This window comes from Prionailurus viverrinus, chromosome C1 (genome assembly GCF_022837055.1).
Source record: "Prionailurus viverrinus isolate Anna chromosome C1, UM_Priviv_1.0, whole genome shotgun sequence".
Lineage (NCBI taxonomy): Eukaryota > Metazoa > Chordata > Mammalia > Carnivora > Felidae > Prionailurus > Prionailurus viverrinus.
Window position 1 is genome coordinate 25526970 of NC_062568.1, and position 25845 is coordinate 25552814.

Below are 25845 nucleotides of genomic sequence, written 5' to 3' on the forward strand. Positions count from 1 at the left end.
AAGTACAAGAACTGACTCTAAAAACTACAAGGACTACTGTTACTAATAAGCGAGTGACAAGCTGGACAAATCTGACTTCATGCATGATGGAGTCAGAATCAAGTGCTTAAAATGATATGCTAGTTTTGTCATAATCTCCGTCTTTCTCCAAGATCCATTTAGTTGTGCAGGTGAAGAATTTTCAGGAGAAACATGAATATTCAATTACATGTTTCAAAATCAGACATTTACACATCAACGTGCGGTAAGTGTAGAGTTAACCTCAAAGATAAGTGAAGGGCCTCTTGTCCAAATGGAACATTAAGCTCCTCAAACAGGAGAATTCAGTCCTTGCAAACTGTCATTATTTCAGTAAACGAAACCGGCCCTTTAACAGATGGGCAACATACTTTGCAACTTGCTGATAGCCTAATAAAAGACACTGGCTTTTTAAAAATGAAGGACATGCGCTTCTCAAATTACACCACCCAAATGGATTTAGCAGAATAAAATTAAGAAGGCATACAACAGCTTGACAAAAATTAGGAACAGACTATGGAAATTTGATAGTTCTAAACATCAACATCAAAATGACCTTTTTATTAGAAAAAAAAAACCTCATTGTTTAAACCATAGGAAAAATATACATTGATATAGTCAAAACTGGGGTAGGATATCTTGGAATTATAAGTACTGATATAATAAAAACATAAAGTTAATTTCTTCTCCAAATGTACTAAAAATTCCCCAGAAAGGCAGGTTCCTTTTACATCAGGTACCTTTGCTTTTGTATTCAACTCTATGCTTCTTGAAATAAAATGTCTCCAGCTGACTGATGCAATAATCAAATTAAACACAGGCCATGGACCCAAACAAAATCAGGGGCTCAGCATTTCTGCTCACCTTTCTCGTTCTTCTTTCATTTTTTCCAGCTCCTCTTCCCTCAGGCTGCCATGCTTCCGAGTGCCCTTCTGCTCAGCCTTGCCTCCCTTCTCATCTTTCTTCTTTCCAAATCTAGAAACACATGAAGCAGAAGATGTTAACGCTAACCATGTTCTTTTGGTGGTAAATTTAAAATATTTATGAGATGAACTCATCAAACTGTAATTCTTTATTCTAAGTAGCACAAGATCATTTTGCATAAAATGGAAGTAAAATAAGATCCTGAAAGCAGAAAAGTAATAGTCACTAAATCCCTCTCCTTTCCTTCTCGTCCTTCCTTCCTTCCATCTTTCCACTGAGATATTGATGGTGCAGCATGCATAGAGTCATGTGGTTAAAGACTAAAAATCTCAAACTATGAATTCACTAGAAATTTTAGAACTGAAAGGTTATCGTTAATATATAACTCAAAACTGACCGAACTCCTAACCAGGCCTTCAGAGCCCCAAGTGGCCTTGACATTTAAAGTTGAAACTCCTGGGAAGAGATAATGATGGTGCTTCAAGGGACTTTGCCAAACGCCTAGTTGACTGCTGTCATTTTGCAAATGAGCCCTTGGGCCTTGGCCACCCAATAAATCCGGGGAAGGCCCGGGATTAGAACTTGGGTTGTCTCCTTTACTGCACGGTCTCCTTTGTGCTACATTCACACTGTGGATGTAGCCCCAGTCTTCCTAAATCAGCCCAGTGTTAGTGTGCTCTCAGTCCCCTTGATGCCTGGCATATTTGTAGCTAATTTTGGCACAGTGGCAAGTATGATACCTTATTTCTTTTCCTCCAGCTTCATTGAGACATGATTGACGCATAACATTGTGTAAGTTTAATGTACACAACTGCTGATTTGGTATATTTCTAAGTTGCAAAATGATTGCCACCACAGTACTGGCTACCACTTTCATCCCATCACACAGTTACAGTTTTTTTTTTTTTTTGTTGTGAGAGTACTTAAGATCTACTCTCTTGGTAACATTAGATCGTTAGTATTAGCTGTGATCACCATGCTGTCCATTAGATCCCAAACTTGCTAATCTTATAACAGAAAGTTTCACCTTTTGACCAGTGTCTCCCAAGTTTCCCCTCTCCCCAACCTCTGGTAACTACCACCCTGTTCTGTTTCTCTGAGTTTTCTTTTTTCAGATCCATAGTGTACATGTATGTGTGTGTGTGTGTGTGCGTGCGTAGGTGTGTGTGTATATATATATGTATATATATATACACACATATATATATATATATACATATACATATAATGTGCACGTGTATGCATATATACACACACATATACACTGCATCTTCTTAATCCATTCACCTGTTGCTGGACAATTCAGATGTTTCCATATCTTGGCTATTCTAAGTAATGCTGCAACGAACATGGGGGTAGAGTATATTTCTGTGGGATCCTGAAGTCGATTCCTTTGGATGCATACCCAGAAGTAGAATTGCTGGATCATAAGGTAGTTCCATGTTTTAAAAGCTTTTATGTAAATTCCAGTTAGTTAACATACAGTGTGGTATTAGTTTCAGATGTACAATATAGTGATTCAACAATTCCATACAACATCCAGTGCTCATCACAGCAAATGCACTCCTTCGTCCCCATCACCTATTTCACCCACCTTCATCCACCTCCCCTCTGGTGACCATAGTTAAGAGTCTGTTTCTTGGTTGGCCTTTCTCTCTCTTTTTTTTGGTCTTTGTTTTGTTTCTTAAATTCCACATGAGTGAAATCACATGGTATTTGTTTTTCTCTGACTTATTTCACTTAGCATAATACTCTCTAGCTCCATCCATGTCATTGCAAATGGCAAGATTTCATTCTTTTTTATGGCTGTGTGTGTACATGTGTGTGTGTGTGTGTGTGTGTATATATATATATATATATATATATATATATATATATATATATATCACATCTTCTTTATTCATTCGTTGACAGTCACTTGGGCTATTTCCATAATTTAGCTATTGTAGATAATACTACTATAAACAGCAGGGTACCTGTATCCCTTTGAATTAGTATTTTTGTGTTCTTTGGGTAAACACCTAGTAGTGAAATTGCTGGATTGTAGTGTAGCTCTATTTTTAATTTTTTGAGGAACATCCACACTGTTTTCTACAGTGGCTGCACCAGTTTGCATTCCCACTGACGGTGCACAAGTGTTCCTTTTTCTCCACATCCTTGCCAATACCTGTTGTTTCTTGTGTTGTTGATTTTAGCCATTCTGACTGGGGTGAGGTGATAGCTCATTGTGGTTTTGGTTTGCATTTCCCTGATGTTGAGCATCTTTTCATGTGTGTGTAGTTCCATTTTTCAATTTTTTAAGGAACCTCCATGCTGTTTTCCATATTGGCTGCACCAGTTTGCATTTGGACTAACAATGCACTAGGGTTTCCTGCGATTATGATACTTTAAAAGAGCATTGTGTTTGGGGCGCCTGGGTGGCTCAGTCGGTTAAGCGTCCGACTTCGGCTCAGGTCATGATCTCACAGTCCATGAGTTCGAGCCCCACATCAGGCTCTGTGCTGACAGCTCAGAGCCTGGAGCCCATTTCAGATTCTGTGTCTCCCTCTCTCTCTGCCCCTCCCCTGTTCATGCTCTGTCTCTCTCTGTCTCAAAAATAAATAAACATTAAAAAAATTAAAAAAAAAATAAAAGAGCATTGTGCTTCCTTACCACTTTTACTAAAATAAAACTGCACATCTGAAATAATAATAATAATAAAGCTATGGTTATTACTAGGACACATTCTTAAATAATAGGCATTTTCCCAAGCAGATTTTCTTTAGAAGCAATCTCCTTTGGTTTTGGTAATGATGTACGTGAAAAAAAAGGAAAATAATTTGATACTCTGCTAATAACCAGGAAAAAAAGTCACTCAAGTATGTATATTCTTCAGTGAAGTAAAAGATTCTTGTTAAACTATGGAAATCCTATTTATTCTTTGTTTCTTATTAAATAGTTGCAAATTTTTCTTCTGTGTGTGTAAATGTGTGTATATCTTTAGCTTGCTCACCCCATCTATGTATCTATGTAGCTATCCAACTATCTATGCAACCTGAGGATTCTACACATGTTCAGGCTGACTGCCCATCCCACCCCCTGTCCCCATCCCCCAACCTCCCAACACACACAGTGAGTCAGAATCTCATCACATGAAGGCCCCACTCATAAACTTGAAACTCCTGTCTTCTTCAGAATTTCATAAACATGGGTAAACATCTGTTCTCTTAGGATTGTGCTTCAATCCAAATCATAGGTTGTTGGTCAAGTGGCAGCACTGAGTGGAAGACCTCCTTGATAATCTCTGTATTTCTGTTGTTATCAGAGTTCAAAGCACCCCGTTTTCCCCAGAAGCCTCTCCAAGTCTTGACTCTTCTGTGAAAATGTCAATTTAGGGGTGCCTGGGTGGCTCAGTTGGTTAAGCATCCAACTTTGGCTCAGGTCATGATCTCATGGTTTGTGAGTTCGAGCCCCACATCGGGCATTGGAGCCCCACATCGGGCGTTCGAGCCCCACATCGGGCTCTCTGCTGTAAGTGCAGAGCCCACTTTGGATCTTCTGTCCCCCTCTCTCTGCCCCTATCCTGCTGTTCTCCCTGTCTCTCTCAAAACAAATAAATAATTAAAACAATTTTTCAATTTACAATTTCAATTAGCAAATTCTTGCTCATGAACCTTCTCTCTCCCCACTGCCATTTACTATCTGCCTTTGCTCCTACTGCTATTCTTTTGTTGTATTCAGTCTTGTTTTGGGATTTGGGTCAATCAGCTATGAATTTTCACTCCATCAGCCCCAGTCTTTTTTTTCCTGGTCCTCCTTCTTATTCCTAACGTATTCTTTCCCACTGCAGAAATGACCTAATATCATTTATAGACTAGGGAAGAGAAAAAGAAATACAGACAAAATAAAAGATCACTAACTCCCAAGTATAAGGGAGATTTGTCGACATACTCAAGATCTCTCTTTAACCTACAAAGCAGGCGCTATATAAATAACGTGCATTTTCATGAGTACATTCTTTACATTTTCATGCCCATGAAGAAGAGTCTCAGGGACCAACATTATGACTCTAAGTTCCTTTATGTGAGAATACCTTTGTACATCACTTAGAGAAATAATTTTCACTCAAAATGTCATCAAATATAGTAAAATTGGGCCAAAAAAATCAAAATTGTGGGGAGCGAGGATAGTATAGTGTTCCAGGAAGTTGATGAGGGCAAAAATGTTGCCAAAAACTCAAGATATTAGGCATGCTTTTCTTCTATGTTCCAAATATTTCTTCTGAATTTGAAGGTTTGGATTTTCTGAGATGAAAGAAGTCTTGTTTTTGAAGGGAAAAACTAACCTATACCCTAGTCTACCTTGATCTTTATTACCACAACCAGTGAATTGTTTTTTCTTCCTGTTCCTAAAATATTTCACTTGTACTGAAGTTCAAAAACAGCTTACTTTGTTTTCACCATAGTGGACTACGTCTGAGAAAGGTGAGTTGTAAGTAAATTCTGCAAAGCATTTTCTTCTTAGCAAGAACCATCAATAACAGTCAAATCAACCAATTCCACAAATAATATAAATGTTTTGATTTAAACCTCATGATCATTTATTAAAATTCCCAAGAAGAAGAGCAGAAATAGCTGTGAAATTTATTTCATTAGACAGAGAAAACAGTCATAAATTACCTTATTTTGTAAAGTTTGGGTAGGTTCAAGAACAGAATTATAAAACAGTAATCTTCAAAAGGACTCCCACATTGTTAAGAAGAGGAAATTGAGACCCAGAGAAGTTAATTGCTTTTATTTATTAGCACACTGAATTCTTTTTTCCAATTTTGCAATCAGAGAACTTAATTATCAGTGGTAGTGGTGATGGGTGGGTTGGGAGGGGGGAGGTTGGAAGAAAAGCATCAATTTGGTGAATCGTGTAAGCCTTGTTCTCTCCATGTCAGCCTATTTGGGGGTTACTTTCAAGCCTTTCTTACATTCATGGACATACAGAAAGAGGAGGTGGGGAGGTTCAAATACATTGATTCATTTCACTATTAGTTATTTTTGTGAGAAAAGTCACAAGAGCTCTAAATGGCTAAAATTACTGCTTTGCATTCTAGGGTTTCAAATATCCCCTGCATTCCAGGCCTCCCATTATCTATTACCTAGGAAATTTGAGAGTTGGCCATTTTGGGCTAGGTGCCTTAAGGAAATTGCATATAGGTCAACTTTGCTTTATATAAAAGATATTTTCCTAAAGAATTCAGTACAAACATATGGTTTGCATCAATAAAATCTTACTTTCTGTGTACCTGGGAAGCCTGTTTAAAGACTCTTATGATGGATCTTTTTGTAAAGTGGAAAAATCACCTTTCAACATACCCTTTATGTAAATTTAGACTTTCATGAATTATAAGTTTGCTTAAAACACCTGTCCCTGTTCATTTCTATAAAGAGGTTATTTGAAACAGCTTTATGGAAAACTGGCTTTCTTTCTGTCTTCTTTTTTTCTTTCATTCATGCATTTGTTTAAGAAATATTTATTAGATATATACTCTCTGTCAGTCATTGTCGTAAGCGCTTAGTATAGGCTGATGTTGAATTGGGATACAAACCCAGACACTATCCCTATGGAATTTACATTCTAACGGAGGAGCTGGACATCAAACAAGTACAAATATGCAATTTTAAGTTGCAAAACAAACAAACAAACAAAAAACCACAAAAGCTGTGTGCTATGAAGAGTGTTAGGAGAGATAATAATAGGAGACTGGTTGGGGAAGTCTTCAGTGGGGAAATGACATTTACACGAAGGCTGTATGGGTGAGAGCTTCCAAACAAGCAAAGATTGGAGATAAGCCTTATGGGTGGAAGACACGGCACACACAAAGGGAATGAGGGGAAGGTCTGGTGCATTCTAAGTGGTGAAAGAAGGGCAGAATAGCTTAAGCAAGGGGAGCAGAGGGGGATACTAACACAGGATTCAGATGGCAAACAGGGCAAGGACCACAGAGTGCAGGTGTGAGAGGCTTGGAGTTGAGTCTCAGAGTGGCATCAGGTCATGTCTTGGTAATTCAAGGGACAAAGAGAAACTGGATAAAGAAACTGGTAAATTTAAAGAGTTGGTAGAGGAGTAACCAAGTTGGTAGAGGGGTCACCAAGTCACTTTAAGCAGAAGTGATACTATGTGATGCACATTTTCAAACATCATCCTGGTTGCTGAAGGAAAAAGCATCCAGTAAAGCAGTAAAGTCAACTGGTGACTGCTACAACTGCTTCAGGACTGTGGGTAAAAGACAGTGGTGGTCTGGACTGGAGAAGGTGCTGCTGAGAAGACAAGACAATGATGTGAAAGTGGTGGGTCAAGGGAGAAGGACCAAAAATTCACCCTAAAAAAATTTATTTTGAGAAAGAGAGAGAGAGGATCTGGGGAGGGGCAGAGAGAGGGAGGGAGAGAGAGAATCCGAAGCAGCCTCCACACTGTCAGCAGAGAGCCTGATGTGCGGCTTGATCTTATGAACCATGAGATCATGATCTGAGCCAAAATCAAGAGTCAGATGCTTAAGTGACTGAGCCACCCAGGCGCCCCCAAAATGTTCACTTTTAAACATGGTTATTTCAGTGTGCCTTTGGGTCCTCCAAATGAATGGGCTAGGGACTAAGGCAAAGTTATGAGGAACTGTAATACTTAAAGTCTGGAGAGAGGGGTAGGGAGGCATTGTACACAGGGGACAGAGAAAGAACAGCCAGAGAGATGAAGAAATTCAGGAGAGTATGGCTCAAGAGACCCGAGGGAAGAGCGCTGTAAAGAGGCCATGGTCACCAGATGGAAATACTGTTGAGAAGTCCACTGAGGTCAGGACTCCAGAGTTCACTGGATTTGGCACTCAGAAGCCATTCATCATGTTGGTATGGTTCAGTGCAGTGGTATGAGCAGAAGCCAGGTGACAGTGATCACAAGAGTGAATGGTAGGTAAGTATAAAAGTGTGTATCTTTGTGTACAACCACTTCAAGAAGTTTGGCTGGTAGGGTGATTGCTAGAGGTGGGGTGGAATGTTGAAAAAGGAGGTTTTCAATGTGGCTGATACTGGAGGACTTTTGTTTGGTGATAGGAAGAAATGTCAGAGTGTGAGAGGCTGGAGCTGGAAGAGAGAAGCGAAGAAAGCTATTTTCTTTTGCAGTGTGGTAAAAAACTCATAATGTAAAGTTTACCATTTTAATCATTATGAAATATACAGTTCGGTAGCACTAAGTACAGTCACAATGTTGTGCAACCATCAACCTCCACCCATCTCCAGAATATTTTCATCATCCCAAAGTGAAATTCTGTACCTGCTACCTAGTAACTCCCCATTTCTCCTTCCCCCAGCCCCTGGAAACCACTATTCTGCCTTCTATCTTTATAAATTTGACTATTCTAGGTACTTCATGTAAGTGGAATCATACAATATTTGTCCTTTGGTGTGTGGGTTATTTCAATTAGCATAACGTCTTCAAGGTTCATCGATGCTATAGCATGTGTCAGAATTTCCTTCTTTTTTAAGGCTGAATAACATTCCATTGTATGGACATACCATAGTTGCTTACCTAGTCATCTGTTGATGGAGATTTGGGCTGTGCTCATCATTTGGCTATTGTGAATAATGCTATGAACACTCATATAGGAGAACAAAGCTCTTGATAAGAGAAAAGGACAGAGATATACAGAACCTCCAGAGAGACTGGCCTTATGGAGATAGGAGGAGATTCAAGAAAAGCAGCAGCCAGAAAGGAGACTAGTTCATTTATAGAGTCGATGAATGGACAGTGGAGGAGTTCCAGGTAATTAATTTATCAGTCAACATGATACAACACGTATAAGAGAAATGGTTTCTATTCATAAAATGAGACATCTTGGTATAAATTGAGAAATCAAAGGAAATAGACTATATAAGGTAGAAAAGAATCTCAGAAAGGGTTTATAGGAAAATAAAAAAAGCAGACCTTTCTTATGTTGCTATTTTACCTACATAGGGAGGCCCTAAAAGGCCATATGGGGAAGTAGAATTTAATAATGGTTCATCCATTCATTCAATCAATCATTTACTGAGCTGCCATGACACATCATATGGACTATTCACATGGAATGTAACCATTAACACCATCAATTGTTAGGTAAGTTCTTAATCCAATGAACTGAATATGCTCTCAGCCTCTTGTTTTCTATATGATAAAGATTTCACTATAATTCTTAGTTATCTCCTAATGTCTCAGCAAATATTTTCTTCCACTTCTATTTATTTCCATGAGTTTTCTAGATAATGACTTTCAAGTCCTTCCCAGATTCCCACGCACCCTGATAAATGGTCCAAATTTACAACATGGATAGCTCTATTTCTGCCTTTGTTCATGCCTAGTCTCTCATTTAATTCACTTCTTAATTCTGCTAAGTACTATCTATCTACAATTTCCCTCCCAGATCCCACTGGACAGTTTACACAGCTATTAGTATCCACTCTTCTTCCATTTAGTGCACACACTGTATAAAGCAATCCTGAGCAATGGCTTACGAGGACTAAAAAGTTTTGTAAGGAAAATGTTCAAACACTCTAATTTCAAATTCGTGGTGAGCTATGAATCCAAGGAGAGCTGAATATTTGAAACAGAATGTATTTCTTCTTTCTGTAATCGGGGAGTATCTTTGGGTGTCAATGACACCCATTTGGAAGAGGCTACATGATCCAGTCATTACTAATATTACACTTTGAATGTCTACGGAATGATGTCAGGTGTGGAAATGCACCAACTTTGCAGTCAGAATATGTTCTGGACTTTGATAGTGGTTCATTCTCCCTGTACCTAGCTGACTTATAAACTATGATATTGTCTTATCATTTTGTAAATTATACACTTTGAAATAGTTCGAGCAAAATATGGGGGCAGAGAAGTTCACAAACCTTTGACTGTATTTCCATAGTTTATTTTGAAATTCGCCCATAAAAGGTTTCTGTTGTCTGATGCATTCTAAATCAGGTTCTGAATTAGCATATGCATGTGCTAATGAAATTTATTTCCACGTATTGTAATCTCATTTGTGCACTTTGGCTATTGCTTCTCTCTAAAATGTGTATCACAAAGGTCTTTACTTGTTTACCTGAGATGGCTCCCATTGTACTTTAGAGTTAATGAATCTGATACAAATTCAATGAAAATTGACCAATTAGAGTCCCCCCCCCCCCGCCTTTTTTAGATACCTAAGGCCACTGCTTATTTTTATGTTAATATTATTGATAGAATAATGAACAAATGTGTTTGTTTCTAATCTTGATAAAGAAAGAAAAATATTCTACTTTTATTTTTAGCTTTCCACAGTATATATGGTTATCATGCTGGTGCCTGTGATTTTTCAGGACTGGGGTGGAATGCGACAAGCTCAGTATGCTTTTATAACAGAAGGGTTGTGATTTAAACTCTCTGAGCCCACTCCATGGCATGCAAGAGGAGATAGGGGTTTGCTTGATAGATATGTTCACAAGGGGAAACTGAGTGAGTTGATGGTTTAGTAACCGAAGAAAAACTCCATATTAAAAATCTTTCTTATTAACTGGGTCAAGCAGTTGAGTCTCTTTAAAAAGAAGATTTCTGATTAAAATGTTAATTTCTGGTATATCGTTTAGACATTTATTTTGGGTATGTTTATACGTTTCCAAGATGAAGATGAACTATATGAAAACAACAAACATGTTTAATCCCACTGATATCTTTACTACTTCCTTTGAGGCCAACATTCCCACCTTACCCTTAAACAGCTACTTGCCTCTGGCTTGTTGTTGCTTATTCCCAGGATGGGATTCCTAACTTGGTGGTCATGGCGACTCTTCATTCCAAAGCAGGGAAGCTTTGGAGCTCAAATGTGTTGATATTTGTTTTTAGGATTGAAAGGCAGGGAGGTCCTATAACATTCTAAGATTTCTGCCTAAGTGGATAAAACATCTGCTGGGTAGAGTCTTAAGCAGCTCTCTGAATTCAGCTGCTGGGAATCCTTGAGCGAATTTGCTTTCCCAGACTGAGGAGCTAGGAAATGCAGTAGATCTGGAAATACTAAATATATTGCAAGAAATTCTAGTGGGCCCAGAAAGCAAAACAAAGCAAAATGCACATCATCAATAACCCATCTTCTGAAAAACAAACAAACAAACAAACAAACAAACACACAAAGTAAAAAGGGCATGTGGAAGACTGACTTGCAAGAATCCGTTAAGGGATTTGTAACCTACTGAACAGTTACTTTTGCTGAGGGTTTGTGTAGCCAATGAAAACTCCACTCTAACATTATTAAAGTAGCACTCTGTTAGGAGAAAGAGGAAAAAAAATATGAAAAAGGGGCCAAAGATTAAAATTAAATGAAAATAAGCGTGAATGAGTGAGCAAGAAAGATAAAGATACTAATAAGGTATGATTTTCAGATCCACACAGGGACTATAAAAAGCTTATTAACTGTCACGACCACACTGGGTTTTAAGTTATTCTATCCTGCTTTCCAGAAGAAGAAATACTCTTCAGGAGCACAGTGAACTTTGATTAATTGCTTTCATACGCTCTCACTGGCTTTAAGACATTGTAGGCAAGGGTCTTAGTGATTCAGACTAAATGCTTATGATTTTTGGGAAATATATTTAACAAGAGCATTAAAGAAATAGATCTTTTTGCATTTTTATGTTTCCTTAATAGTTAGAAAGGCTTTTCTTTTTATTAAATGTTTACTTATTTCAAAGCAGCAGAATATGTGGCTCCTTTCTTTTTATTTTTATTACTTTTAAGTAGATCTCTGAGCATCTCTGAAGGCAGCTTGAGTGCACAGACAACTGATGGCCTGTCCATAAAACTCTAATGCTGACTCAAACAGACCACATGGCTGGAACCTAGAATTCTCATCTGTGTGCTCACAGCATCCCCCTCTTCCCTTCTCTCTACCTCGTTTGTCCCGGGAACCCAGACACTAGGAAAGGAGTATTCTGAGACCAAATCGTACACCACGTATAAGCGTTTTCTCTACCAGCTGTGGGAGGTTCCTCAATGCCCATGGCCTTCCCATGCTCAACCTGCCAGGGCTCACTCCATAATGACCACAGATTCATCCTGCAGAAGGAAATGTCCCCCCCACAGGAAACAGTTCTGCGGTTCATTCACTGGCAAGTGGGGTCATTTCAGCAAACTTCCTGGTAAGGGAAAAACTGACTCATAATGAAAGTTAATCCAGGGAGGGCCAATTAAAAGTTCTATGGAAACTGGAGGCCTCATCTATAGTCTCTAAAAGTGTCAGCTATAACTTATATTCCAATAACACAAATTAACTTATGTGTACTGTGTATAAAGTCCATTATCAAAAGAACAGATGATGGTGACTAACTCATTATGTGTAAAGAACAAAAGGACAATGTTAAGACATGGTTGATATATACATGTATATGTATATATATCATATATGTACAGTGACTATGCAAAGGGCCATCTTAAAGGGAATCCTGGATATTACTACTCCATCTTCATAAGTTATGAGAAACAGGGCATATTTTCTCTGGAACTTGTCTGCACTAAAGAAGAATAAAATGATTGAGCTCCAGACCCAGTCTAATGGGAATAAAACTTATCTTTATAACTCCGATTAAACAAAAAAAAATTATCACTTCTTTGATGCCCAAATTAGCATCTTTTCTCCAGCATACTGAATTAATTAGTTGAGTGACAAAAGAATTAGTCCATGTAGGATCAAAGCTGAAATCATATTTATCTGAAATTTAAAATTAAGAACACACAGTTCTATCCCACTGTAGCTCATGTACTGTTCTTTTATGTTCTATATATTCTAAACCTTCTGCATGTCACATAAAGTGTAACTAGGGCTTTATTCTTTATTTTATTTTTTTTCATTTCATGTTCTTCTTCTTCTTTTTAACATATGAAATCTTCCCTGAGGAGACAATGAGAATATCACACAATTTTTTTCCTGGGGGTGGGCAAATTTCCATTGTGCCATAAAAATCTTAAATTATGTGGCTTTTTTTTTGTCAAGCATTTATTATGCAGATACAAAAGAAGCAAAATAATTAATGCACGATAGAGCTGGTAAGAGAGCCTTAAACAATAGAAAAGAGTTATTATATTGATTCATAATAAATGATACTAAGTTTGAAACTGTTCTTAAAAGGTAGAAGCTTTCTTAACTTTGGACTTCTTTTTTTTCCTTCTTTTTCTGCAGTAGAAAAAGTGATGTTGAGTAAGCGAGAATTGTGGGGGGTTAATTTCTGGGATGTCTCAATTCACTAGAACTCATATTTGATGTTTTGTTTTGTTTTGTTTTGTTTTATGTGGGTAACATTTTTACCACACGAAACCAACTTGGATTAGCATATCTATCTTTAGCCAAGATGTGATGGAGATTGGACTCAGGCAGCGAGTACAGAGACGAGGAGGGCTTGTACTTCTGTTAGCGCCTGTATTTGGGGTAGGGCACTATTTGAACTACTGCTTACATGTGAGCTCCTCCAGGGCTAGGGCAGGTAGGGTCTTTACATGTTTTTCTCGTTTATGCGTACACGCATTCATTCAACAAATGCTTACTGGACACCTACTTTGTAGATCTAGTAGATGCTAAGGATCCAAGCAAATTAGTCAAAGGCGGTCTCCCCTCTCATTCTTAGTGCCTGATGCATAGAAAAAAATCCAACAAGCATTGCTGACCTGAATTAAAGGTGAAGTAGGGATTTCAGGGAGGTATCACTTATCTCTTTTCTTCATGGCCTCTGTCCTCATAGTGCCTCATAACAAACATGTCATCCTCCCACACAGCTCCCAGGCTGGAATCTAATTTCCCTACGAACACAGAAATCACCAAACTGACTTAATGTAGGTGTGGCAGCTCTAAGCTGGTCACAGCCCTGGATGTCTACTACCACAGCAAGATCAAACAGGGGACAGCTATTACATGGCAAAGGTAACACACATCTGGTGATCCCAGTGCCATGGTGGCACTGGGTCATCTTTGGGTTCTACCTCGTGATGACCAGTCTTTCGTGTTGTACAAATACCCTGTTTCAAAACTCCAGGCTAAATTCTAGAATGAGATTCAAACCCAAAGCCGTCATTAAAGATGATTAATCTGCAAGATGTCATCTATAAAAAAACGTCATGTCTATCTCATACCGAGACCTTTAATTTCAGCGTTTCAGAAATTATGGCCTCTTTAGTCTTAGGTTTTGAATAAAGATGGGTGTGAGGTAGTTGCTGGTCCTCCGGAGTTCTGACACCATTCATCTTTGTCATTGGTTTGTCCTCTCCTTAACAGAATTCCAAATGACAATATCTCCATCTGTGCTCTTTCATGAAAGAGTTCTTTTGGAAAAAGAGGTAATTTTAAAAAATCTGAGCCCTAACTTAGTTTGTAAGGTGAGGGATCAGATTTCAATATTTTTATGTCAGATTTAAAGTTAACTAATATGCCTTCTTATTCAATAAGTCCCTGAAGAGTAGGCCATAAAACTGAATTGATTCTCAACTATGAATAGGCTGAGAGGGAAGAAATATATCTATTCTGAATGTCTCAAGTGAAATTCTACATCATACTTTGGCTCTTCCAGGGCCAAAAAGTCACAAGTCTGTGAAGTTTTTCAAACCTGTGCTACCTGTACGGGTCCCCAATTCATTTTTTAAACGTCTAAAAACTCCCTTTCCGTGGCTTAAGTCTAAAATCTCAGAACCCGTACATAAGATCGGGTTGCCAAACACAAAATGAGGTGTAATTTATTGTTTCAGATAGAGTCGCTGCTTATCCATTGAACAGCACAGAGAACATCCTACATACCCTCCAGGTCCCAGAATACTTTATTCTGAAGGAGCTCGGCCAAAGTGACAGTCACTCAAGGGCCATCAAGCAATCAACAATGTTTCCTTTGTCCAGAAGGGGCTGGGCAAAAGACAGTAATCTTTTTCATAGGACTAGATTTCCCATAGGATTGTAACCTACTTTTACAAAATGGATCTAATCTCATTCTCCAGCATTATAACATCCCTAAAGAAAACATATCCAGGATTAAACAACAACATCAACAATAACTTGATTTCTGACAAGGTTTTCTAATCACTTGCAATTCATAGAGACCCATGACTGGTAACACACAATCATAAAAGTATGCTTTCACCTGGAAACGTATATAGTAGCTTAGCACAGTGATGATTTACAATTTGACCAAAGAAACCAGAAATTGATTTATAGTCTGTCCAAAGCATCAGCCTCTTATTTGCTTGTCCACTAGACTGTGAAACTACAATTCTGCTATGTAAGTATATTTTCTTGTTCCTCCCTTCCCTATACCAATGGCTAATTTTTCCTTTCTTCAATACCACAGATGAATAATTCCTTCAGATTCCTAGTCCTATTCTACGGTTCAAAATGGCTGTACTTGTTCTCATGGAATGATAAAAGAAACAAATGCTAGGAAATTTGTGTGTAGGTAATTAAATGCACAATCACATAAAGTGCATAATTAAATAAATCAGAGGTGTGAGCCTCTGAATGGAACATTCCAGATGGAGTTTTTTGGTGAGTAGATCTTTAAAAAAAATGTAGATGATTCAACCAAATAAATTAGCCAGAGGGTGTTTCCTTATCTCTGGGGCTACTTTTAATTATCAGATCAATTTCAAATCACACTGTATGAAAGGCATAATACTGGAAAATTTACTTTTGCCCAGCTACCTGTTTATTCAGATGACAGAGGTGTCTTGTAATCTGCCACAATGCCCTGGCAGCCTGTTTCTGAATGGCTCTGGATGGCGGGCGCAGGGTACACACGCAGCATCACTTGGATGACGTTGGCTTGGCAATGATCACCTTGCGCATCTGCAACCTATATTTGGCTTTGGATTTAACGCTCCTGGTCTCCCCAGGTTTGGTATTTCTAAACTTTGCCACCTCATATTGAAGCAACTTCCGATAACTAATCCTTTTTACAAACATTATAGTCACATTTGATTCTGTAGAAACCCACAGTATTTGTGTTTTTCATTTTGGAAGGTTATTTGGAAGGCTTGGAAACTCAAGCCAATATATTATTTCAAGTGTGACTAAGCTGTTGTCATTCATTTTACACCAACCCTAACCCTCTCTAGGACCCAACCTATTGAGGTCTGTAGACTCACTAATCCAGTCAATCCAGTGATGGAAGAATCACTTTGGATAAAAGAACAATAAATCCAACCATTACCTCAGTCCTATAAAAGTAATATTTGAGTGCATTAGTAAGAAAGAGAAGAAAGAACTAGAAAAATTGTACAGTTTGGCAAAGAAAGCCTGAGCTTAACTTGTTTCATCTAAATTTAGCAAGTAAGAAACAGGTAGCTCTAAAAGGGCCACATTAATGGACCTAAGATCATAAGATTAATAAAAAGTAATCCCAAAGCAATTCATTAATATGTTACATCTAAAATAATAATTTTTTGATAAGGTGCAAAATTTTCCAGGTGATTCATAAGTGCTTTGGAATATAAAATGTCATTAAGAACTGATCATATAATGGGCGCCTGGGTGGCTTAGTCAGTTAAGAGTCTGACTCTTGATTTCAGCTCAGGTCATGATCTCATGGTTTGTGAGTTCGAGCCCCACATCGGGCTCTGTACTGACAGTGAGGAGCCTGCTTGGGATTTTCTCTCTCCCTCTCTGCCCTTTCCCAACTCTCGATCTCTCTCTCTCATTCAAAATAAATAAATAGGGGCGCCTGGGTGTCTCAGTCGGTTGAGCGTCTGACTTCGGCTCAGGTCATGATTTCATGGTCCGTGGGTTCGAGCCCTGCGTCAAGCTCTGTGCTGACAGCTCAGAGCCTGGAGCCTGTTTCAGATTCTGTGTCTCCCTCTTTCTCTGACCCTCCCCTGTTCATGCTCTCTATCTCAAAAATAAATAAATGTTAAAAAAAATTAATGAAAAACAAAATAAATAAATAAATAAAACGTAAAAAAAAAGAACTGATAACACAATATTTAATATTATGGTTTATTTATTTATTGGATTCGCATTGAATTTCTATGTGAAATGTGTATATTATATATTGATTTAACGCAATCAGCAATATATTAAAAAAATAAATTTGCTCGTCCTGAAGCCAAGACTACACTGTATGTTAACTAACTTGAGAAAACATAAAAAAAATAAATAAATTTTCTTAGTACTTTTGAAATAGTTATTTATCTGTGAAAATTATTCGTTTACATTTTTAGTTCAAAAGAGATTTGTATGCAAAGTGGTTCTTATGGGTTCAAAATTGTACAGTTATAGAAAGTCCCTTATGACTGGAAAAGTCTTTGAGATCATATCATCTAGTCCCACTCAAAGTTTAGAAAGTCCAGAGACCTAAGGTCACATGGATAGTTGGGACTAAACAGGGATTTGAACACTTCATCTCAGTACAAAGTTCTTTCCATCCTGCTATGTTCCCCAATTGTTTGTACATATGTTATGAATTATTTACCCCAAATTCCGAATCTTCATAAAGGAACCCTACTCAATAAAAGTTTAGTGTTTTTGTGAGTACCAATTGCCCAGAAATGCAATTAGCTGTAATGACAAAGTTCAATTTAGTGACTACTTGGCCAAATATAACATGCTAACTAATGTGAGGACTTGACAACTTTCCCATTATCTTAAGCTCCCTTGTTCACTGACATTATCACCCTGTCCACAGACAGACTCCTAATATATGCCAGCTGATTTGATCAGATTGCTGAAAAACAATTACTCAATTATTTAGCTCAATTGGTTAGAACACTGTGGTAATGGGGTCAAGGGCATGGGTTGGCTCCCCTGTGTGGGCCAGTTAACTTGGACCTACTCCATAACCACAGACTCTACCCCCAATGCAGATGGTCTTACAAATACGTGCCAGTGGTCAAAAGGGCGCTCGCCAAGAATGTGTGGACAGAGTAGCATAAATCCATCACTTTTTCTAGAAAAACAGCTCAATGCCAGTTTTGTTGAACATATGTGGGTTAATAGTAACATTTTCACAGGTGAAAGACAGAATATGGCTCCAGATTTTGTAATACCACAGATTTGCTAACCTAGTGTTTTGAAAGTAATTTTTAGAAAATAAGAACACATATGGTTAAACTTAAAATCAAGCAATCATTTGAGATATACAGGAAAAGTTTTAAGCGTGAACTGGTGATTTCTACCAGCTTCAAAAATATGAAAAAAATTAGCAAATTTAGTCTCCCTTTGTGAAATACCTTTATTTTAAAATGTTGGCTCTTTTTTTTTTTTTAAAGTAACAGTCTTTGGCCCAAGCATCCAATATTTGTGAGCCAAATTCAGCCTCTGGAATCCCAGTTTGCAAACACTGGTATAACTAAGTTTCTCTCTCTCTTTTTTTTATACCTATGTATGTATATATATGTGTTTTAATGACTGTGGTGACCTTAAATTAGTATAATTCATTGAGCCATGCCTGCTTGCTCAGCTCTCAGCTCATGTTGAAACAGGGGAGTCAGGACTTAGATACCCAAAACCTGGATGGGCTGCCTTCCAATGATGCCATTAGTTGACTGAAAAAAGATTATAGTTGGCTGAAGTGGTTGGTGACCACTTTGTCAAGGATAGGATCACACCAGGCCAAACTCAGCCAAAGTATATTGTTTGGAATACCAAACAGATAAATTATCAATGTTTTCTTCAGAAAGTCTTCTATAAGAATTTATAGATTGGGCACCTGGGTGGCTTAGTCGGTTAAGCATCTGACTCTTGGTTTCAGCTTAGATCGTGATCTCAAAGTTTGTGTTATTGAGGCCTGTGTCGGGCTCTGTGCAGAGCAGAGCCTGCTTGGGATTCTCTCTGACTCTCACCTGCTCATGCACCTGCGCTCTCTCTCTCAAAATAAACAGACTTACAAAAAAAAGAATTTATAGATTAACAGATCTAGAACAATAAATTCTGTAGAATGACTCAGTTTTGCTGTTTAGACTTTATATCCAGAGTCCAAAAAACTAAAATAAAACTTATTTTTTAAGATTTCACACTATGAAGTGTCTTTCAAAATCAGTCAAACCTTCCTTACCTTAGGCGAAATAGAAAGGGAGGAGGATAATCCCATTTCTCACCAATGAGGGCAACATGGATTTAGGCAAGGAAGACATATGATATAAATATAAAATGTACTAGAAAAAAGTACTGCATATACTTATTAGCATTTGGTGATTTACTAGCTAATTAACTCCTAGATGACAAAGCTTTATGAACTCCTGCAAACTAATTAAATGATATGTCTCACAAACAACTAAACTAATTAGATTTCTTAGATGAGTAAACTAAAAAGTCCTATCAGTAGCCTGAAATATTGAATTCATTTGGGAAAATATTTATCAAACACCTATTATATATCAGGCTCTGTGCTAGGTGCTGGAAATACAGAAAGAAAAAGGTTCGATACTTTCTCTTAATAAGTGTATAATCTAGGGGTGCCTGGGTGGCTCAGTCGGTTGAGTGTCTGACTTTGGCTCAGGTCATGATCTCGCAGTCGTGGGTTCGAGCCCCGCGTCAGGCTCTGTGCTGACAGCTCGGACCCTGGAGACTGCTTCAGATTTGTATCTCCCTTTCTCTCTCTCTGCTCCTCCCCTGGTTGCTCTCTGTCTCTCTCAGTCTCTCAAAAGTAAATGAATTAAAAAAAAAAATTTAAAAAAAGAAAAAAAAAAGAAACGTATAGTCTAGTGAATGCTTCTTGAGGCTGAATGAAGATCTCTCAGACTAAGAGACAGCATCCTGAGGGTTGTCAAGATTACCATGCCAGTTAGTATCAGAGGAGTTATGTAGATGATCTCTCTGGTAACAACCTTAATTTTGTTTGTTTTGCAGCTTTGAAAAATCTGACTTAAACGAGGGTCCTCTCCTTCAGGAAATGTGCCTACATTAGCATATAAGATTTGTAGAAGTTAACAGATTGTCAAAAGACTACCCATCTGTGCCTATCCATGGATGTAAGATACAAATATCTGCTTTGGTACAATTAAGATGTGCCCGATGTCACAAATTAATGCCATACTTTGTGGTGAAGTGTACAGAAAGCAAAAAGAGACAATAGAGCTAGGAAATTGATATTTTCTGGGTAGGAATATATTCTTTTAGGTAGACTTTTAGGACAGACCATAAGTCTACCACTGGATCAACAAGTGCCAAGCATTAAATGGAAATCTAAAATACGTCAAAGATACATAATCCCTAATCAGATCTACTTTACTAGAGTGCAATCAATTCTCAGTGACTCAGAGGCTTTTTATCTACTATGCAGATTACCCACAGCCTGTGCTTCCCCTTTCTCTCTGTCTTTCCATTTTTATGGTCACCTGAGGACTCATTAGTGCTTCTACCAGAGGATAAGTAAAGGAAGGGAAAGGACATAAAACTTAAAATGAGTCCATTTTGCTACCTTTAAGTAGTTGGGGGAAGAAGAAGTAGCTATTACAAGGCTTGTAGATTATGTGAAGATTTCAATTATCCATACTCTCCCTGTCAATCTTACCAAAAATAATTAAAGGTTGGCTCTAACCCTCCTTCAAATGTTAAAACGATGGGTGGTCATAGGAAATAACTATAGTAAATAAGGTAAAGTGAGGCAAACTGTGCTAAAGAAAGATGAAAAGCATACTTTAAAAGTCACAGTTTCAGGGTCCCAAAAAGCATCAGTCCAGTGGGCAATTTTATGGATGTAAACATGAGATGCAGGAGCAAGGATCACAAATCGTGTCATAAGAATAAAGTACAATCTCCATACGACGGAACACTACTCGCACGACAACATAGATGAACCTCAAATGCATTCTGCTAAATGAAAGGAGCCAGACCCAAAAGGCTGCATATTGTCTGAGATGGAAAACAGATCAACGATTGTCAGAAATCGGGGGTTGGGTGATTTGGAGATCATGGAACTGTTCTGTATCATGACTGTGGATACGTGACTCTACACGGATAAAAACCCCTAGAGGGGCGCCTGGGTGGCTCAGTCAGCTAAGCATCTGCCTTTAGCTCAGGTCATGATCTCATGGTTCATGAGTCAGATCCCTGTGTTAAGCTCTGTGCTGTCAGCAGGGAGCCTGCTTTGCATCCTCACTCTCCCCCCACCCGCTCTGCCCCTGCCCCCCTTTCACTCTTTTCTCTCTCTCAAAAATAAACAAAACAAAAGCCCTAGAAGTGTACAAAACAAAGAGTAAATTTTATTCTACAATATGTTAACAACAATCAATCAAGATGTGGGGGGGGGAACCCCAAATAGGAATACAACTATAAGAATAAACCTAATTATATTATAAATAACTAGCATCCCACATTGAAGGGCTTGGGAAAGAACTTAAGTAACATTGGAAAAGTGGATACAGTAAGGGTAAAGTCAAACATAATTGTACACAAATACCATACTCTGGCCTCAACAAGGGTATGGGTTAGGAATTCTGCGATAACTTTCAGCATATATTAGGGTTGAACAAATAAGTAAATATATTGCAAATAACGAGAGCCAGCTTTCTAGCTAAATGAAAAAGAAATTACAAATCAGGAAAGGAGGAAGTCTATAATGAAGACTGTGGTATTACATTGGAATTGGAGGTATCGGTATAAACTCATGTTTTTTATAGTTTTTTGTTTTTGTTTTTGTTTTGAGAGACAGAGAGAGAGAGAGAGAGAGAGAGCGAGCGAGCACATGTGTGAGTGGAGAAGGGGCAGAAGGAGAGAGGAAAACCCCACGAGGACTCCGTGCTCAGCGTGGAGTTGGACATGGTGCTCAATCTAATGACCCTGGGGTCACAGCCTGATTCAAAATCAAAAGTCGGATGCTCAACCGGCTGAGCCACTCAGGCGTCCCTAAACTTAAAGCTTTTTAAATGAGAATCTGAAATCTCATTAAAAGATTAAAAGATTTCTGAATCTCCAATTCAGAAATATGGATATGTGTTTATGCACTGGTTCGTGCACATACATAGATTTCCAAGTTCTGTCTGCTGAGAGGATCTAGAAACAATATCTAAAAGTGAGTACTCCTGGTTCTTGGCCTCTGTATATGATTATGCAATAAGAGAAATCAGATCTCCTTGGAAAAATGTTTGATTCCTTGACTGTGGCAAGGAAAACATGAAATGATCTTGGGGCATCTCACAGTGCCAAACAGTAAGAAAGTTCTCAAAAAACACACACACACACACACACACACACACACAAAAAAAAACTAGGCAAGTCAAAAGGGAACAGTTACCCTGAAAACGCCCCCAACAGCCAAAGTTAGAATAACTTAAGCACCAAAATAATGATAGGACTGGATTATAATCTATAAAACAAAATACATATCCATGAATCTATAATAATATAAATCAACAAAAAACTAATGGTCAGAGGAGAAAGGATAGCTCTTCACTAAAGAAGAATTCCAATTAATAAGTGTGGAAGGAAGGAGTGAACTAAAAATGACCACTGGCAACCACTGTAATAATTGCCATGATAAGAAACACTGAGAAGAAACCATACTAAAATTAACCCGGTGAATGTATGAGAAGAAACTAGACATTTGTATAGTCTCAGATATCTCCCACAAGATATGTATAAATTAAAAATGGGGAAAAAAATCCAGCAGACGCTACTTTAATGAAACAACCCAAGATTAACTTCACTAGTAATAAGTGAATAAGTGAAGTAATCATGACCAATCACCAGACAAACCCAAACTGAGGATTGTTCTAGAAAGTAACTAACAAATACTCCTCAAGGTGTCATGGTCATGAAAGACAAGGGAAGGCTAAGGGTTGGCACAGAATAGGGGAGACCAAGGAGACACCATAACTAATGTAATGTGGGATTATAGGTTGGATCTTGAAACAGAAAAAGGACATTGATGGGAAAACTGGTGATGTTCAGTTGGGGTTTGATGTTTTGTATCAATGTTAATTTCTTACTTTAGCTCTTTGTATCATAGGTCTGCACTATCTTAACATTGGGAGGAGTTAGGTGAAACGTATATGGGAATTATACTTTTTGGGGGTGACTTTTCTTGAAATCGAAAATTATTTCAAAATAGAAGTTTTAAAACAAGAATAAGAAAAAGTAGAAGGTGAAGGATAGATAGGAAATGTTGAAGAGGGAAGCACATACTTGCTTTTATTCTGCTTTGTTCACCCCTATAATTTCTTGTTGGATCTCTCACTGCCCCCCTTCCCTACAATTCAGGGCAGACCTCCCCTAAACAGGTGTGGATATGTTATCCCCGTGTTTCTGAGACTTCCAGAAACATGTCCATTTATTTAACTGCCTTCCTAATATATACAACTCCCCCTTGGCTTTTGTTTTTGTTTTTTATTGGGAATTCACTAGATTCAAAGGAAAAGCAAGTGAAACTGAAGTGTAAGCGTTGGCATTAACACCAGATATAAGGATCCACCTAAAACAGTACAAAGATGTGGTGCAGACGAGAAGCAGAAATGTGTGAAATGGAAGGAGATAAATGATTAATTAAATGCATGTAAACCATACATATTCAGTACCTTCCAACCTTCCAACCTTCCAAAGCTTTGGCATTATCTACTTTAAACACCATCCTTTGAGGAAGTTACTGTTGAGGCAGTGTGTAATTAGCGTATTTACAATGGGTAACTTGATTTTGAGTGTCAAGGATTGAGGAAAGGCAAATGTTAACACCACATGTCATTCTGACCAAATTTTAATTTTGAATTTTATGTGTACAATATAACACAGGCAAATAAATGTCCACACATAAAATTGTCTCCAAAGTGAAAGGGTTCAAATATGAGGCCTCATTTTAATACCTGCTAAATTAAAACATGTACCGGGCTGCCATTTTTTTCTGGGCCAGCTTACTAGGATTTGACCCTGAAGTACACAGGGTAGGGAATAATACAAAAGGCATTTGTGAAACTGTATTTTAACACAGGAATATAAGAGAATCATTGGTATCTTTTCTTTGTCAATATACTTGTTAAAATCAGACTCTTTGTTTAATAAAATTAAAAAATCTAAAAATAACTTTAGACTTCACCATAATCCTAGAGCTTGGGCACATATGGAAATCATCCCTACAGATTCAGCATGCACCCATAGATTTCACTCAATAATTTTTTTCAAGTGCCCAGGTTCACTGGAAGCCAATACCACGAGGCTCTGGGAGGAGGGATCTGTCTGCCTGTCAATACAGCAGCTATAAATTATAACCGTGTATTTGATTGCTGCTAACATTTTTGGTAGTGGCAGGGATTTGAAGCAAAACCAGAGGCAGTTCAGTGAATTTGTAGTGAACTAGCTGAATTATGGAGCCTTTGAGGACGGCCATTGCTCATACACTTCAAATTCACTACAATTTTTCAATCAAAGTCTATGAGAATCAGTACTTAGCCTCTCAAACTCCCCTCCATATTTTTCCTTGGATGTTTTTTCATGGCTTCCTCTTCAAGACTTTGAAGGAACCCACAGATAATTCTTAACCAGAGCCCATCAGCAGCTGCCTTAGAAGTGCCCATAGATTTTTCTCTTATTATTTTTTAAAATCATGTCTCTTTCTGCTAACTTCCAGCCCGCCTAGCACTCTCAAGCCACTCTCCTAAGAAGCTGCACCTGGGTGAACTGTGACACCAGAAAAACACTGGTCTGGAACCTCCCTCCACTTGCCTTTTCTATTCTGAATGTGAACAGGTCAGCCCTTAGGCCTTCTTAGGTAAAACAAAGAAAACTGAAATTTAGGATTATAACCTTCCTCCTTTCTGCCCTTCCAGTTCTCCTTCCTAAGGGAGGTGCGTTCTCTCCAGGTACCCAGTCCCCTTCATCAAACTGCCTGTTTGGGGACACAAAGGTCAGTTGTTTACTGGTGGATGAATGGATTATATTGCACTCTGAATAAATTTTTTTTTTAATTTTTTTTTCAACGTTTTTTTTTTATTTATTTTTGGGACAGAGAGAGACAGAGCATGAACGGGGGAGGGGCAGAGAGAGAGGGAGACACAGAATCAGAAACATGCTCCAGGCTCCGAGCCATCAGCCCAGAGCCCGACGCGGGGCTCGAACTCCCGGACCGCGAGATCGCGACCTGGCTGAAGTCGGACGCTTAACCGACTGCGCCACCCAGGCGCCCCTGCACTCTGAATAAATTTCAGGGCATGCTCTCTTCCTGACTTTCCTCTAGCTTTTTACTTTTTTTTTTAATGTCTATTTTTGAGAGAGAGAGAGAGCCAGCAGGAGGAGGAGTGCAGAGAGAGAGGGGGACAGAGGATCCGAGGCAGCCCTGCACGAGGCAGGGCTCAAACCCACGAACCGTGAGATGAAGTTGGACATTCAACTGATTGAGCTACCCAGGCATCCCCAACTTTCTTATTTGAACTGAAGCTAGGCGGCATCATAGCCCTAGCCATGTAATGTGTGTAGAAAACTTCTAATACATCCTAAGTGCTCAATTAATAGTAGCTATTATTTTCATTCTGAGCCTAGAGGTTGTTCTAGCATTTCCCCATCTCTAGTACTTACCGGGCTTGTTCTTCCAGACTTAATAAAAAAAAAAAAAAAAAAAAAAAAAAAAAACAACCAAAAAACCAAAAAACAAACAAACAAAAAAAACACAAAACAACAAATGAGGAAACAGACCTTCTCACCATTCTCACTGCAGGCATCTAGGGTCTTCCAGGACTCCCATGAATTCACACCTCTTCCCCCAGGCCCTCCGTCACACCCATAAAACTGTAGCTGCCTAGATGCAACCTCCCATTCATTTCCTCCTGCTTTGGAAATGCTCAGTGGTGATTTCACTTACTCCTCCTCAGCTCTCATTTACATTCCCCGTGGCAGCGATTCCAGATTTTACGCTGCCATCAAACTGCATGCATACCGCTTCCCTCTCGACTGCATGCGGTGTTGGAATGTATCAGTCAGGATTTCCCGTC

At 38.4% G+C, this 25845-nt stretch overlaps 1 protein-coding gene and 1 non-coding gene across 5 annotated transcripts in view; one reads left to right on the forward strand and one right to left on the reverse strand.

Moving 5' to 3' along the window:
- Window positions 1-25845, reverse strand: part of PARD3B (par-3 family cell polarity regulator beta) — a 1023096-nt gene that overhangs the window by 200735 nt on the left and 796516 nt on the right. For 3 of the 4 annotated variants that reach the window (XM_047872372.1, XM_047872376.1, XM_047872375.1), the window contains one exon: window positions 883-993. The exons of the other annotated variant lie outside the window; for it this stretch is intronic. In XM_047872372.1, coding sequence (XP_047728328.1) covers window positions 883-993 — 111 coding nt within the window. The remainder of the gene's footprint in view (window positions 1-882; window positions 994-25845) is intronic. 4 annotated transcript variants of the gene reach the window in all.
- TRNAQ-UUG (transfer RNA glutamine (anticodon UUG)) lies at window positions 19389-19472 on the forward strand. The gene has a single exon. It is a non-coding gene; the product is annotated as a tRNA-Gln (tRNA).